This window comes from Oryzias latipes, chromosome 1 (genome assembly GCF_002234675.1).
Source record: "Oryzias latipes chromosome 1, ASM223467v1".
Lineage (NCBI taxonomy): Eukaryota > Metazoa > Chordata > Actinopteri > Beloniformes > Adrianichthyidae > Oryzias > Oryzias latipes.
In genome coordinates, this window is record NC_019859.2 from 35227053 (window position 1) to 35241160 (window position 14108).

The 14108-nt window shown below is 45.2% G+C and overlaps 1 protein-coding gene across 2 annotated transcripts in view; it reads right to left on the minus strand.

The window, feature by feature from the left end:
• Positions 1 to 14108, minus strand: part of grk4 (G protein-coupled receptor kinase 4) — a 67930-nt gene that overhangs the window by 20645 nt on the left and 33177 nt on the right. For both annotated transcript variants that reach the window (XM_004066309.4, XM_011480712.3), the window contains exons 3-8: positions 12275 to 12387; positions 11446 to 11523; positions 8724 to 8824; positions 2984 to 3076; positions 2597 to 2660; positions 2373 to 2513 (exon numbers count right to left, since the gene is read on the minus strand). In XM_004066309.4, coding sequence (XP_004066357.1) covers positions 2373 to 2513; positions 2597 to 2660; positions 2984 to 3076; positions 8724 to 8824; positions 11446 to 11523; positions 12275 to 12387 — 590 coding nt within the window. The remainder of the gene's footprint in view (positions 1 to 2372; positions 2514 to 2596; positions 2661 to 2983; positions 3077 to 8723; positions 8825 to 11445; positions 11524 to 12274; positions 12388 to 14108) is intronic.

Sequence of the window (14108 nt, forward strand, 5' to 3'; positions counted from 1 at the left end):
CTCACTTGCCAACAATCCTTCCCACATCTCAGTGGTGAACTATTATGTCCTAGAAGACAACACAGGTTTTTGGATTTTGGCTAAAAACAGTCTAATCATAATGGAAATGCTGATCATAACTTAGACTAAAGCTCTGTGAGATTTGACTTCATCACCTGCAACAGGATCCTTAAAAACTCTGGACCGTATGTAACAATGATCTGAGAGCTAGAACGGACACGAGCACCTTTTTCCCCATTTCTGTTGTATTTGACTTTCAACAAACGTTTTTTTCTTCATTCCATTTCCTGAAGTTAATCTTTACTCAGTTGAAACTGTTTGGATTTTTTTTTTGTTTACTTTTTAAGCCAAAAGTGAGATAACAGCGGTGTTGTCTCATCTGAGCCCCCAGCTTCTTCCATCCTGCATATTTTACATCTTCCTGGCAAATGACTGTAATTATTTGGCTCGGTGAGGAGCTGAAGCAGGTGTGCAGCAGCTGGAGGATGAGTGCAGGGCTGAGGACGAAGGCTGCACACCAGTTAGGAAATGTCACCAAGTGGAATTCCTTGTTTATTCCTGATTTTTGTACAAATATCTTTTATCGAAACCTTAACAGCCCCAAAAGCGTTTGCAGACGTTCACTAGAGCTTTTTAAAAGGTGCTTGTGCGTGTTGTGACTATTATCTAGCTGTGAAAAAAACACCACAAATACCAACATGAGAAACGATCAGGACAGATGACAAACGGCTGTTAGGCTGCTCCAAATGAAACCAAACGGCTGTCGTCAAAGCAGATAGGGGCGTTTGGTCCGGGCCGTCCACGTCCAGCGGGTCAAACCCCACTGAGTGTCAGCAGATTACTGCTCCAACATCCAGACTTTAACGGGAAAAAGCCTGGATTCTGATCAGGCCTGCGCAGTTACGTTTCAGCTTTAAAGAACGCATTAGCTACGTTTCCATCACAGATATGTGCAAAACTATTGAAATTCTACAAACACAATTTCCCAGTTACACTGTTAAATCCAAATTCTGTGAACTAACACAAACCAGCTGACGCCATAAGTCCTTCAGCAACACGGATGTGACCAACACTTTGACAGCTGATGATTCAGATTTCTGCCACGGCGCTGGCGCTCATCGTCATCTATCTAAGGAGACGTTGCCGTCCGCTTCAGGCCGTGGAGCGGCGAGCTCCTTACACGTGGGAGGGGCTAAGGATGAAGCCGTTTTGGGAAATGGTGGTTTTCCAGAGGAGCTGTGGATCCAACAATTCCTCATGACACGCTCAGCTTCTGATGATCTGTGTGACACTGTGGGACCTCTGGTGGCGCCCGCCGTGCAGCGCCCAAGGACGCTACTTCGTATCACGAAGCGTATCGCCATTAGCGAGGGGATTTATGGCTCTTTTTAGGGAGATGAATCTTTTGGATCAGTTCATTTCAAAGAGCCATTCAAACGACCGGCTCATTTGGCTCTTATGCACTTTGAAGAATCCAGTCTGGAGTTTATTTATTTTACTCTGGAAATAGTCACAGGGAGGATTGATGGGATGAGATCTGGATCAAAATAATTCAGATTCAGATTTCCCACCAACAACTGAGTTTGAATTATTTTTGAAAGATCAATTATAGCTTAATTTGTCTGTGTGGATATGGAGTCATTGTAAAAATTCCATTTCCATACCAAGTTGATCACTATATACCCTCTGTATAAAGAGTGTACTTTGAATTATGTTACTAAGGCAACAGCTAAACCAGGGGGTCTGCAACCTTTAACGCTAACAGAACCAGAATCCAGTTTCTTTGTGACAAAACCGAGTGAGAGCCGCAAAATCTCACTACACTAAAAATGCACTTTATTTATGTGTTTTGTGGCCATTCAGCTTTATATGTGAACATGTAGCTGCTGTTGACTGAATCGGCTGTGATATTTGCATCTAAAGTAATAGGAGCATTTATGTTAACATGTAAACACAGTGGAGGAAGTACACAAAAGGACGGTCCCCGGTCAATCGCGACTCGATCGTTCATGTTAACGAGCCAGTCAAAAGATTCGGTTCGTTTGTGAACGTCACATCTCTAACCTACATCCGGTTGTTGGTCATGTGACTCATTTACTCCCAATTGCAGTTTTTAGAAATATATCAATTTCACTTTAAAAACCTCCAAGTGCAAAAAATGCGAGTTTTTCAGAAACTGGCGAGTTTCCATTAGGCAGATTTATTATCGCATATCCAATTGGTGCAATTTCCTTGTCGATGAGAGTTTTTCCAGAAGTCTCATTGGATGTCATTTGCAGCACCTTGCAGCCATTGGTCCCAAACAAAAACACAGACAGGCATAAACAACAGTTCTGTTCAAAAGGAAGAATAAGAAAAAAGGTCGTACTTACTACAAAACTACTGTTAACTTTTTCTAAAATGCGTTTTTCGTTTAGTGCCATTGCTTCACCTTTTCTTTTCTTCACCCGCTTCTTTTCCAGCTTTTTACAGGCGTACATCTTACCGGTGGCTCGTACTTGGCAGGCACAAACCTGGAAAACAAGCGGCAACCCACCATGGTCACACACTCTTTACATCAAGCTCATTTATATTGGGGGGAAACACTGGGACTTACCTCGCCAAAACCACCTTTTCCTAGTACTCTATAATGTCTGAAGGTATTTTTGGTTACTGGTTGCCTGGAGAGACGAGGAGGACAGAAAAAACCCACAGATAAAGATGCTTGAATGGAACAGAGTCCATGACTTTCTTTCTTTCAGACCCTGTGATTTTGCAAACAGAGTAATGGTCCTAAGCAATATTAATCTGCAGCGATGATTGCCATTTCCACCCGACTCTGGTTATGCAAAACATCATCAATTATCAAACGCAAGCACACGAACTGGCAGCTCCACATTTGACAAACAGCATGGGTTGAGGTCTGCAGTCAGCATCTCTCTTTTTGTTTCACCGTTACGATAGATAAGAGTAGTTTGCTGTACGTGATGCACAGGATACCCACCTTTCCAACCATTTCCACTGCAGGAAGCGAGAGAAGTACATGGACTCCTGGTAGGAAGAAAACGGAGCTCCGCTCAGGTGATCCCGAACTATTCTGGAGGGAGAAGACAGAGGAGGGTTGCTGGTTTGATAGACGTGATGATGCAGAGGCCGGCGTCCTGTGCCGGCCTCTGTGCAGACAAAGAAACGACCAACGAAAAAGAGGTTTGAATCTTTTAATCCCGCTCCGATCATCCCTTGATCTATTTTTGGTCTTTTCATTATAGTGATGCTGTTTTTTTACCCAACCTGTATAGTTTTCTAGGACATAGTTTCTGCAGAGCAGCAGGAGTCCATTAGAAATTCCCCTTTTGGAGTTGTGGGCGGAACAGTTTTTTTCCTAATCATTCCTTTGTTTACACTCTCTGCCACTAGCTTACAGCCCCTCACAACCCCGACCTAACCTTAGCGGTTCCACAAAAACGTCGAGCGATATCAGAGCTATCAGCCGTACAGTTTAGATCCAGATTCCAGCTCAGACCAGGAAAACAAAGACGTTTCCTTGTAGGGGTGGGGGCGTATCGATCTGAGTATGGATCAAAACCAAGGTGAAGTATTGGTACTAGCGTGACGAGACTGATACTACCGGTACTATTGTCTGTCTCCATTGTTGCCAGAATGGGCAAAAAACACCCCAATTGGAGTAAATAACCGACAAAAATATTCAACGAAATGAGGTGCACTGTCAGGAAACGAATGACGAATGACCCTCAACAACTCTTCAGGGGAACTCGATGGACATTTCACTCTAAAGCACATCTGTAGGATTTCGTAGGACTTTTCTCATTTTTCAAAGACATATTTCACCAGTTTTTACAGAAGGTTTTGTTTGATTGAGGTAGTTTCACTAACTAGTTTGTGGCAGTAGTTGCCTTTTGTGGTTCAACCTCAAAGTCCTGGCCTCTCCTGGCCTACAGTCAGTCGAGCATCGCTGCTCTGAGAGATGTTGCAGCAGACTTTGACACCAGGGTGTCAGCCTCAAACATAGGCGTCCTCTTCACCTCCGCTCACCACCAATGTTTGACTTGCACACCAAGTCCTCCTTAACACCGAGGCACCAAACGATCATGAGCTGAGCTGAGCCGACAGCAGCCGCTTCAAGGTTTTTCTTACGCTTACTGCAGCTCTGTCAAAAGGGAATTTGTCCTTGGTTTGAGCGCTGGCAGAAAAAAGATTCAATCAGAAGTTGAGGATGTCAAAACAACCCTCACTTTTCCACGGAAAACGTCTTCTGTGTTGGTGAACGTTCCTCACCCAAATGTAGCTCCGCTCGCTTTACCATTACGACTATTAAACGCATCCGTCACTTCGGCAGCTCATAGGCCGAACCAGAGAAACTTGAACTATGAGCGACATTCACGGCCTGTCGTCGCCACGGTAACAGAAACCAACGCTCATGGAGATCTTTATCCTCTGCCACGCAAAAAACTTTGGGACCATATTTAACCGGGATTTTGGACATCTGTTCAAATGAAACAACCACCAGAGAGCATTAAAAGCTGTCTGTGGTCTCATCAGCTGCTGTTTTTGGCACAAAGCCTGGGGCTGGAAAATTTTACCAAAGAAATTCCCTTCACCGTGGTAAAAATATCAAGCTGCAAGAGAGTCAGTACACCGACAGGAACGATTGTGGACTCAAGAAAAACGGTTCATTCTGTGGAGCTTAGATGATGAGTAATATTCACGGACTTCTGAAATAATGTCTTTTTGTGAGTGTGAAGCTCTGATGTTGGACAAGACGTGGTTTAAAATGTCCCATCAGGCCTGTTCCTCCATCCCTAATGCCTCTAACCCTTTAGGAAAAGGTCAAGAAAAGTTAACCCCTTCAGGCCGCTAATTTGCCACTTTCCATATAATCCAGGACTTTAGCATCACCTTGAAATGTTTTAATATCATTTGAAATTAGGCGTGAAGGGGTTCAGACTGCTAGAAGGAGGAGCCGAGTCCAAATCCTCATACAGGCCCACATCGCTACACCTACTTTACCAAATCCATTGACTGTAAAAGAGAACTGGACTGTGTGACTCCTCCCCCCTTGGCGTTTCAAACAGGAAGTGGCTCTAAGAAGCCAAAATCCCGTAGACTTCTATAGAGAAATAAACAGCTGTTACGCCGTCATTCTATTGGTCAGAATCTAATACTTTTAAAAAAAAAACATGTCCTTGATCATCCTCATTTTCTTTTTCAAGTCATAAATGACCAATCACATACCCCCAATAACAGTAGGTGGAGCCTGGAGCAATCACTGCTTACTGGCGACGTCTGACTCCAACACGGCAGCCATCGTCCATATCATGAAAAAATGGCGAACGACTTGTGTTCATTTGATTGGAGCCGCACGTAAACCACTCTGTTTAGTTCTCTGATACACTAAATGGTTCAGTAAACTTGTCTTTCCATATAACATTTTTCCATCCTCCACAGTCCAGCAATTAAATTTGGACCTAGGCAACTCATATGCCAAGTCAGAGAAACTTGAACAAGTGATATCCAACACTCATGGAGTTCTTTACCTTCTGGCACACATAACTTTAGGACCATATTGTCTTCATTCATCCTTCTGTAGACCCCTGTAAAGTGCGAATTGCATGTTGCTGCACGGCTGAGAAAACCGTTTCAGTGTCCGCATGTGAGTGGGGGTCGGTCACAACTTAGGTTAATTATCCAATTATCTGTCACACAGCTTCCATCGGGAACCAACCCCTTAATGCTGAGGGTCAAGCAGGGAGGCAGCACTGGGTCCCATTTTTTTAGTCTTTGGTATGACTCGGCCTGGATTTGAACTCACGACCTTCCAGTCACAGGGCGGACACTCTACCACAAGGCCACTAACCTGGTCTTCCTTCTCCAAAGAATGCTGGAGTATAATCTGTCAGGCCAAAGAATGGACCATACAAAGAGAATGGACGTCATGCCTGATGGCATAAAAATGAACTGTGCCTTTATTATCTATATCCATGTCTCAATTTCTAAAAACAAACAAAACAAAAAGCAAAATGTGCATGCTCCCAAACCTACGTCTTTGTTCAGAATTTCCGTGAGTGTAGGATTCCAGACCAGAAGAGGTTTCTGGTGTTTGGCAAACAAAAGGCGAAAGAGATGGAAATCAGGACATTCTGCAAAGGTGGTGTGTGTAGACAAAACAGCGTCATGCCACGCGCACTGATGGATCTCTATTGATTATTACACATATAGAAACGTCCTTCACTGGACCAAAAAAGTCACATTTCCATGCGCGCCACCAAACCTTTGGAGGGGGTGATTGATTGTGAATGAGGGCCGTTCAAATATTTCAAAACCGTTGCTGAAGATACATGTTTTGACCTAAAATAACCGTTGCTTTCAGGCTATTTTTCTGGGCTTTTTCAAGCACAGAACCTGTTTGACCGCTCCTCCCATGTTACACTGCAGCGGAGTCGGCTCAACTGAACCAGGAGAAAACAGACAGAAGTCAGGCCTTCACTCCTCAGCGAAGCCCATCTGTTCAGTTTGAGTCGACTCTTTTTTGCTTTTGTTAAAGCGGCTTCAGCTCTGGAGCAGGAGTTTTACCCAAAGAGACCGGAGGACAGCGGCTTTCCAACATCCTCCATCCAGTCACCTTCCCAGATTCCACAGAGAGTGTAAAGCGAGTCTGTGCTGAGCGTGCGCACCGGAACGCTCTCATTCCAGTGTGCAAAATCGTTCCACGAGCGCAGCGGAAGACAAAACTCTCAACCGACAGACAAGAAGTCAAGTGTCAATCAAAACGCGTTTGGCTGCAACAGCTGCGACTGCGAACTGACGGCTTTAGGGCGGTTCAGTCCACGGAGTCCAGGCTCCAGAAATGGGTCAAAACATTTTGAATGCAGTTAACCTGATCACAACTTAACGTGTCTGGTAAGAATACACAACAAAGCTCCATTTCTGCAAAATCATACCACAACACAACAAAACATTTAGTGTTTCAGCACCGCTTGTGCTCTGTCAACAAAGTTCTGAGAGCACACAGTGGAGGTCCAGGTTCTGGTTTGATACCCCGCCTCAAAAAAACACGCCATCATGACGTTTTGTTGTTGTGGTACAAACATCGATGATGTTGTTAAGTATTGTTTCAATTAAGTCTTTGAGGCAGAGACCCAAACATCGTTTGATTCTACATGAATTCTAACATTTACAACATTATTTCATAGTTTTCTCAGGGCATAGTTTAAAGACTTGAAGACCCACTCCGATGAAAACGGTGTTTTTGCTGTTTATAATAGGTTCTTGTTGCATTTTCCCGATGATGAAAGACATGTATAAAGAAAATTAAGATTCAAACTGCATTTCTGAGTATTTTTATTTATTCAATTTGTTATGAATCATAAGGAGATTTAAAAATGCCGTTTGAAATAGATTGAATTTGTTACATAGAAAATATATAATCATAATTACAACACCACTAGGAACGCTTTGGAAAGGATCGAGTTGAACTTTCTCCACCAGGTAAGAAGTAAATCACATAGGAAACATCAAACGCCAAACTCCTTGGCATTAATTTCTTTCAATCAGAATTTTTTTTCCAAATCAGGATTGTACTGGATTGATAGATATTTTTGTATGTCTGGTGTACCAAACTGCAGGTCTTTTTGACATCGGGCAGCATCTGTCCGGGCACATTTGGAGGTCGCGCGGTGGCAGTCCCGTGACAGGTGAGTGGCAGGAAGGCAGCAGCGCAATAACTGACGGATAGGAGGGTCTCCAAGGTCCCCAAATTGTCTGATGATTGTCCAATTTTCAGACTGCCGCACTCCAACCACGCCCCTGCCTCCGTGCTGCCATCCCACTGCCACCGTCTGATTGTTAGAAATCCTACGGTAGCGGTAGCAGCAGCGGTAGCAGCAGCAGCAGCAGCAGCGCGGGCCAACATGGGCCATCGGCCAATTGGTCTATCGGGATCGCCAGATGAACCGGATGTCAATCTGGCGATCCCGGCCACCGTGGGTCAAAATGGGGAGACGACATTGATGCTGAGCAAAACTCATCATAGCGTTAACAGCAGCACAGCAACTCAGAGATCTGCGTCTTGACGATGGTGAAAAGAATATGATGAAGGCGGCCCGTTGAGCTTTTTGCACTACTATAGAAGACCACCGCAGAGTCTTGCTTGGACAGTTTATGGACCCCCAGCCAGCTGCCGTCCAGAGACATTTACTTGTCAGCCAATCAGAGCAGCTGCTGGACGGCAATCTAGCTGCCACCACCCGATTTTGTAATGACGTCATCCCCGCCTGACTGACAGCGTCTACATTCATGACCATGCCAACAATTTTCAAAAAACAGCAGCAGCTTATCTTGAAGATTCTGTTGATGCCTCGCCATTGCACGGTGGAAGTTGTATTTGTGACCGTAGCATTAGAACACACTAATTCTCAGTTTACGTGAAGGTTTGTCTGGACTTGATCCTGATGTCCCTCATCGTAAAGAGTTAGCAGGATGTGTCCCCTGCTGCTTCTGTCTGAGACAACTTGCTAAAAAAAAAAACATTGACACCTGAGGCACGTCTGCAAATATTCCCGCCTGCAGTGCATCTAAAGCAGGCGCCGTTGGGGAGCAACACAGTTCTAGCGCCTTTCAGCGGTAGCGGGTCCGAGCCCGTTCGCTTCTCCTGGCTCTCAGAGTAGGAGGCAGAGCATGCCGGTCCTCACACGATGAGGGCTAGAAGGTTTGTTGGAACATCTTACTTGGTGCAGTCATTGAAGAGCTCCTTACACGGAGTCTGCTCCAACCTCTCGCGGCACGAAGCCACCCAGTCCTGGGGGATGTCGGGCAGGTGGACCGCCGACTGAGGGGACACACACACAGAAAAACAGAGTGTTGTGGCGGAGAAACCGATGAAAGCGCTGGAAGACTTAGTGAAGAAAAACAAAACAATGATGAAAGCCTCTCCTGTTATCTGAAATTCTACATTTAACTTTGGTTTATTTGCTCCCTGTCTGCTTCATCCCTCCTCCTTACCTACAGTGTATTGATGGACAGTTTTTTTTTCTCGCTCATCTTAGTGTCAGATTTTCACCTTTGATGTAATATTCGTCTTTCCAGCAGATCTGGTATAATTGTTACAGCTTAAATTAATAACTTAGTCAAATCAGTGCTTGTATCCCCCACCTTTTCACCTTTCTTCCTTTTACTCTCTTCCACCCTCCCCTCACATTCTTCCCCTCTCCCTCCCCACACACACTAAATGTAACAAATAAATAAAAAATAATACGACAAAAAGGGGTTTATACAAATATACACTCTAGTTTCTTGAAGCTATATAACCTCTTTTTGTGATAGTAAAACCTGTCCAACACAAAAAGCCTTCAGCTCTAATCTGTTTGCTCAGCTGTTGGACAGAACAAGTTAAAAAAAAAAAAAAAACAAACGTTTAGAAGCCTTTATCTGCAGGGACAATAATGTGCTTTTTATCAATGTTGTAATGTTGATAAATTAAAAACTATTTTGCAGAAAAGGAACCAGGAATTTAGGGATTGGACAGGCAAAGAAGACATTTGGTCGTCCCAGCAACAAAAAAGATACCGCCACAATAACTGCAAAGTTGTAATAGCAAATACTATCCCATAATAGGCCCAAATTGTTATAAGTTATAGCAAACATAAGTAAACAGTAATTCACAATAACTCAATAGAATTACAAGTAAACCACCAGTAAATGTTTGTAAGCCAATCTGGACTGTGATGTCATAAAAAGTTATTTTGTTCTGATGCTTCATCCCAACGTGAGTTTCTGATCTGACAGGAAAAACAAACTCAAATCTAGATTTTTTTTCTGGTCTTTTCCCTAACTTTGGCTCAAAATCAAGATCAGCATTTATTTGAGCTGAAATGGAGGACAACCAATCAGAGTAGAGCGTGTTGGATGTTTGTTAACAGGACGTCTGCCATTGGCAGAGACAAACAGAGTAAAGTGGTTGTGCTAAGGAGAGTATTTCATAGACAAGAAGAGGTTTTACGTGAAGAGTACAGAGTATCACATGCACCCATACATGGGTTGAGGGTTTTTGAGCTGACCGGGCCCGTGGATGGCCGTGGACTGGAGCTGCCTGAAGGCTCATGCGGCCATTTTAAGGGACGTCATGAAAATGGAACGTACCATTATCGTGTATGTGGTAAGTGAATGTTTAGGTTCCAAGGTTGTCTTAACCAGGGGTGGTAGTGGGGATAAACTCCCACTGTCGATAAAGTACCCCTGTACGGAGTGCATCTCTTTCACTGACCAGAGAAGGGGCGCAGGCGGGTCACTGGCGCCTTACAACCAGTTGCTTCGGGAAGATGATACTCGTCAGCCTTGGAAGGCAGTTCATCCAGGTAAAGGAAAACCCAGTTTTTAAACTTCCGCTGCCTTGGGGCTATATTCCTCCATGGAAAAGGCTTCAGGAGTAAACATTGAGGAAAAATTCGGAAAACCCTAAGGCAGCTCTGGCAACTCCTGGAACGGCGCCGATGCCCAACCGTAGCAACCTTGTTGACGTGGAGAGGGACGGACCCGCTACGTGGGCAATAGCCTGTCCTCCAAATTACATCGCCCTGTCTAGTAGCCAACCTCCGACCTCCACAAGACGAGAGCTTGGATACGTCATCAATGATCAACACTGACCAAGGGAGGCATTAGAAAGGCAAGTGTACAGTGAACAGTGTACAGTTATGACGTACGGGTGATGCTGTCGTACGGCGTCCTTACGCCACACTCTAGTCATCAGTAAGGTGCGAGTACTGACTCCTTACTGAGCGCGCACAAATGCTGCATGCAGGGCGTGTGCACGTTAGGCGCAAGTGCCCGCAGGACATCCACACAAACTGAATGTCTAATTTTCTCAGATTCTAATGATGAGCACACTTGCTATCTTGTGGGGTCCAGATGACCCAACTCCCAACGGTACCATTGGGAGTTGGGGTCATCTAGACCCACTAGACAGTGCTCTGAACCTTTCTTCTTCAATGATTTGTGATCTTCACTGGTGTCCATGGATTACATGAAATCTTTCCACCTTTATCCACCTTTGTCATGGTAGGGAGAACACGTCAATGGTCATCTTGACCCCATTGGATAGCCCAAGGGTTAAACAGCACTTACGGGCGTCTCACGCAGTGCGGGGTCAGGAAAAATCTGCGTCTCACTTACAGGCGTTCACTACCACCCGTCGCCCTCAGCACACCTGCAGGATGCCTCCCCATGGCTTCACTAAGTGGTCTATGACAGTTTACTGTCTTTCAAGAACTCCAGCCCTGTGGGGCAGATGGAGGCTCCCACTGAATCTGCTTTTCTGACAGCTGAAACCGACCGGCACCATTACCCCAGAAGAGAAAATATTTGAGGAAATGTTCCTGCGTTTGTCCCCCCCCCTTCACCTCATGCCTCCGTTCTTCCTGACCACACAGAATGTAATGTGCTCGTGCATCTTACCCCGTTATTAAAGTATGTGTCTAGAAGATTCAGTCCACAGTCCCTCCTCTTCTCATCAGGAGCGAGCGCGTACATGGCCTGCCGGAGAGAAACACAGGTTTGAGCCGCCACGCCATGCCACGCCACGCCATTCCACGCCGGGCCAGACATCTTTTAATACCTCTCCAAATAAGGAGGGAGAGTGGGGACGAGAGAGAGAGAGAAATGGGCAGGGGGGAGGGAGGGAGGGGGCACACATGAAGACAAAATAGAAAGAAATGGAAACAGAAACAAGCCTGGGACCATAAATGATCTTCATCTTCGGGCTTTTATCACTTCCCAGGTGACAGATGTGGCTTCTGCTCAAACGTGGCGGCACGCAGGCTTGCTGCTTCGTGTGCGTCTGTGTGTGTGTTTAGGTGAGCAGCGAGCACACATTCCAACAAAGGCGCGCCGCCGTTCAGGTGTGGACCAGCTGGAAACACGAGGCGCTAAAAGCTAGAATTTGCCTCCGTTTCTGTGGATCAGTCTGAGCGTGTGCAGTTGGGGGCTTTTTTCTTTAGACACAAGCTTGGGCCTGTGTTTGCCTGCTCCCCCCAGGGAGCAGCCTCTGACGTGGGCTTGACCTCATGGAGAAGCCCGTCTGCTAATCCCACCCCCCACCCCACCAACCCATGATGCAGCCAAGAGCAGGCAGAGGACTCCGCTCTGACGTTCCTCTCCCAGCTCCCGCCTGGCCTCACGGGACAGACCACCGACAGATGGAGAATATGAGAAAAGTGGAAACGGAGACACGCCAGCCAGGGAAAAGGGAAAAGACCAGGAGGTGGACGGCGGCCCGGCTCCTTACCACGGCGTCCATGAAGTCGATGCAGCGCTTCAGCTCCGGCCTGGTGTCACAGTACTGACGGAACAGCAGCCGGCCGATGGGCTGCTTCTCACATAGACTGGTGTAGTCCCTCTCTGAAGAGACAGAAGACAACAGAGAGCGGTTCACACCTCGCACAGATCCTCTGTCCTTCCAACCCAGCAGGCAGGGAGGTGCAAAGGCGTCTCAGATCGTCTGCCTTGCCTCCATCCGCACCCCGTGTCTGCTCGTGTCCCAGCAGACGATGCCTCCTGGGATCAGAGCTCACGCTGCAGAGATTGTGGAGCATTTCGTTTGCCGAGAACAGCCGCTCCTTTGTCTCCGGACGCGCAACTCATTCACCACTTTCTCACTCCCGGTTTAAATTTATGGGTCTCATTTTCATGCGTTCCAATAACCTCCTACTAGGAAAGGGGCCATAAAAAACATGTACTCAAGTAAAACAAGGAGCACTTTCAAGAAAGTAATCAATTAAAAAAAATACTAGAGTACAAAAGAAACCAGTAGTTTCAGCAGGAAGTATTTCAGCTCCATTTTCAAAGGAACTTTCATGTGAAATTAGACAGATCAGAGTCACTTTGGGATAAACTTGGTGGATGTGATAAACAGGGTCTGCTTCAAAATTTTCAGTATAGGGAGGGAATTTTCAACCATATGACAGCAACACAGAAAAATTCTCAAGTTTCGTTGCCACTTAGCCTACTTTACTTCTGAGTTAGCTTTCTTAATTTAGTCATTTTTGTTGTGTTTTTTTATTACCATCTCTTTTTTGACGAACAAGGACAGCTTTACACCTAATAAGTGGCATGCCAGCTGCTCTCATTTAGACACTTCTGGGTCTGAAATGACCAGCGGGGGCATTGTTTGCATCACACGTGTCAAACTCAAGGCCCGGGGGCCAAAAGTGGCCCGTCATATCATTCTATGTGGCCCACAAGAGAATAAAAGTTTGATATTTTCTAAAAATAAAAATTTTATTTAGTTGATTACATATTATTTATGTGTAGGGCGACAGTGGCTCAGGTGGGTGAGCGGGTCGTCCAATGATCAAAGGGTCGGCGGTACGATCCCCGCTCCCACCAGCCAAAATGTCGTTGTGTCCTTGGGCAAGACACTTCACCCTCCTTGCCTCCAGTGTGGCTCCACTGGTGTGTGAATGTGCATGAATGTTCCCGGTGATGGTCAGAGCGGCCGTAGGCGCGAACTGGCAGCCACGCCTCTGTCAGTCTGCCCCAGGGCAGCTGTGGCTACAACCGTAGCTACCATCACCAAGTGTGAATGAGGAGAGAATGAATAATGGACACAATGTAAGCGCTTTGAGTGACTTGAAAAGGGCAGATAAATCTAATCCATTATTATTATTATTATTATAGCTGTAATTATTGAATGTTTGCAGGTTTTATATGTGTATGCAGACGAAATGTTGTCATCAAACCATCAGTTGGATGTGTCATTGCTGAAGATATTATTTTCCCACAAGTTTCTGCTTGGAGGAATTAATGTAGGAGTAGTGAAATAATTTGGATTCATTAACAGGCAAAATTTCATATTCAAGACGAGAGGAAGTCATTTCCGAAAGTTAAACGCAAAAACAAATGTATTCAGATTTTTTTGGCAAAGTTTTACAAAAAGTATTAATTTTTGCAAAACAGTATCTTTACGCCGACGCTTCTTTTTGCCCGTTTTTTTGCCCCATTGTCCTTATTTGGGGGCTAAATAAATATCAAACTAATGAAACTGTTGTTTCTTCTCATTCATTACTGATAATATCAAAGGGAACTCGTGTCAATACCAAAATACCTCACTTATTGTGAAT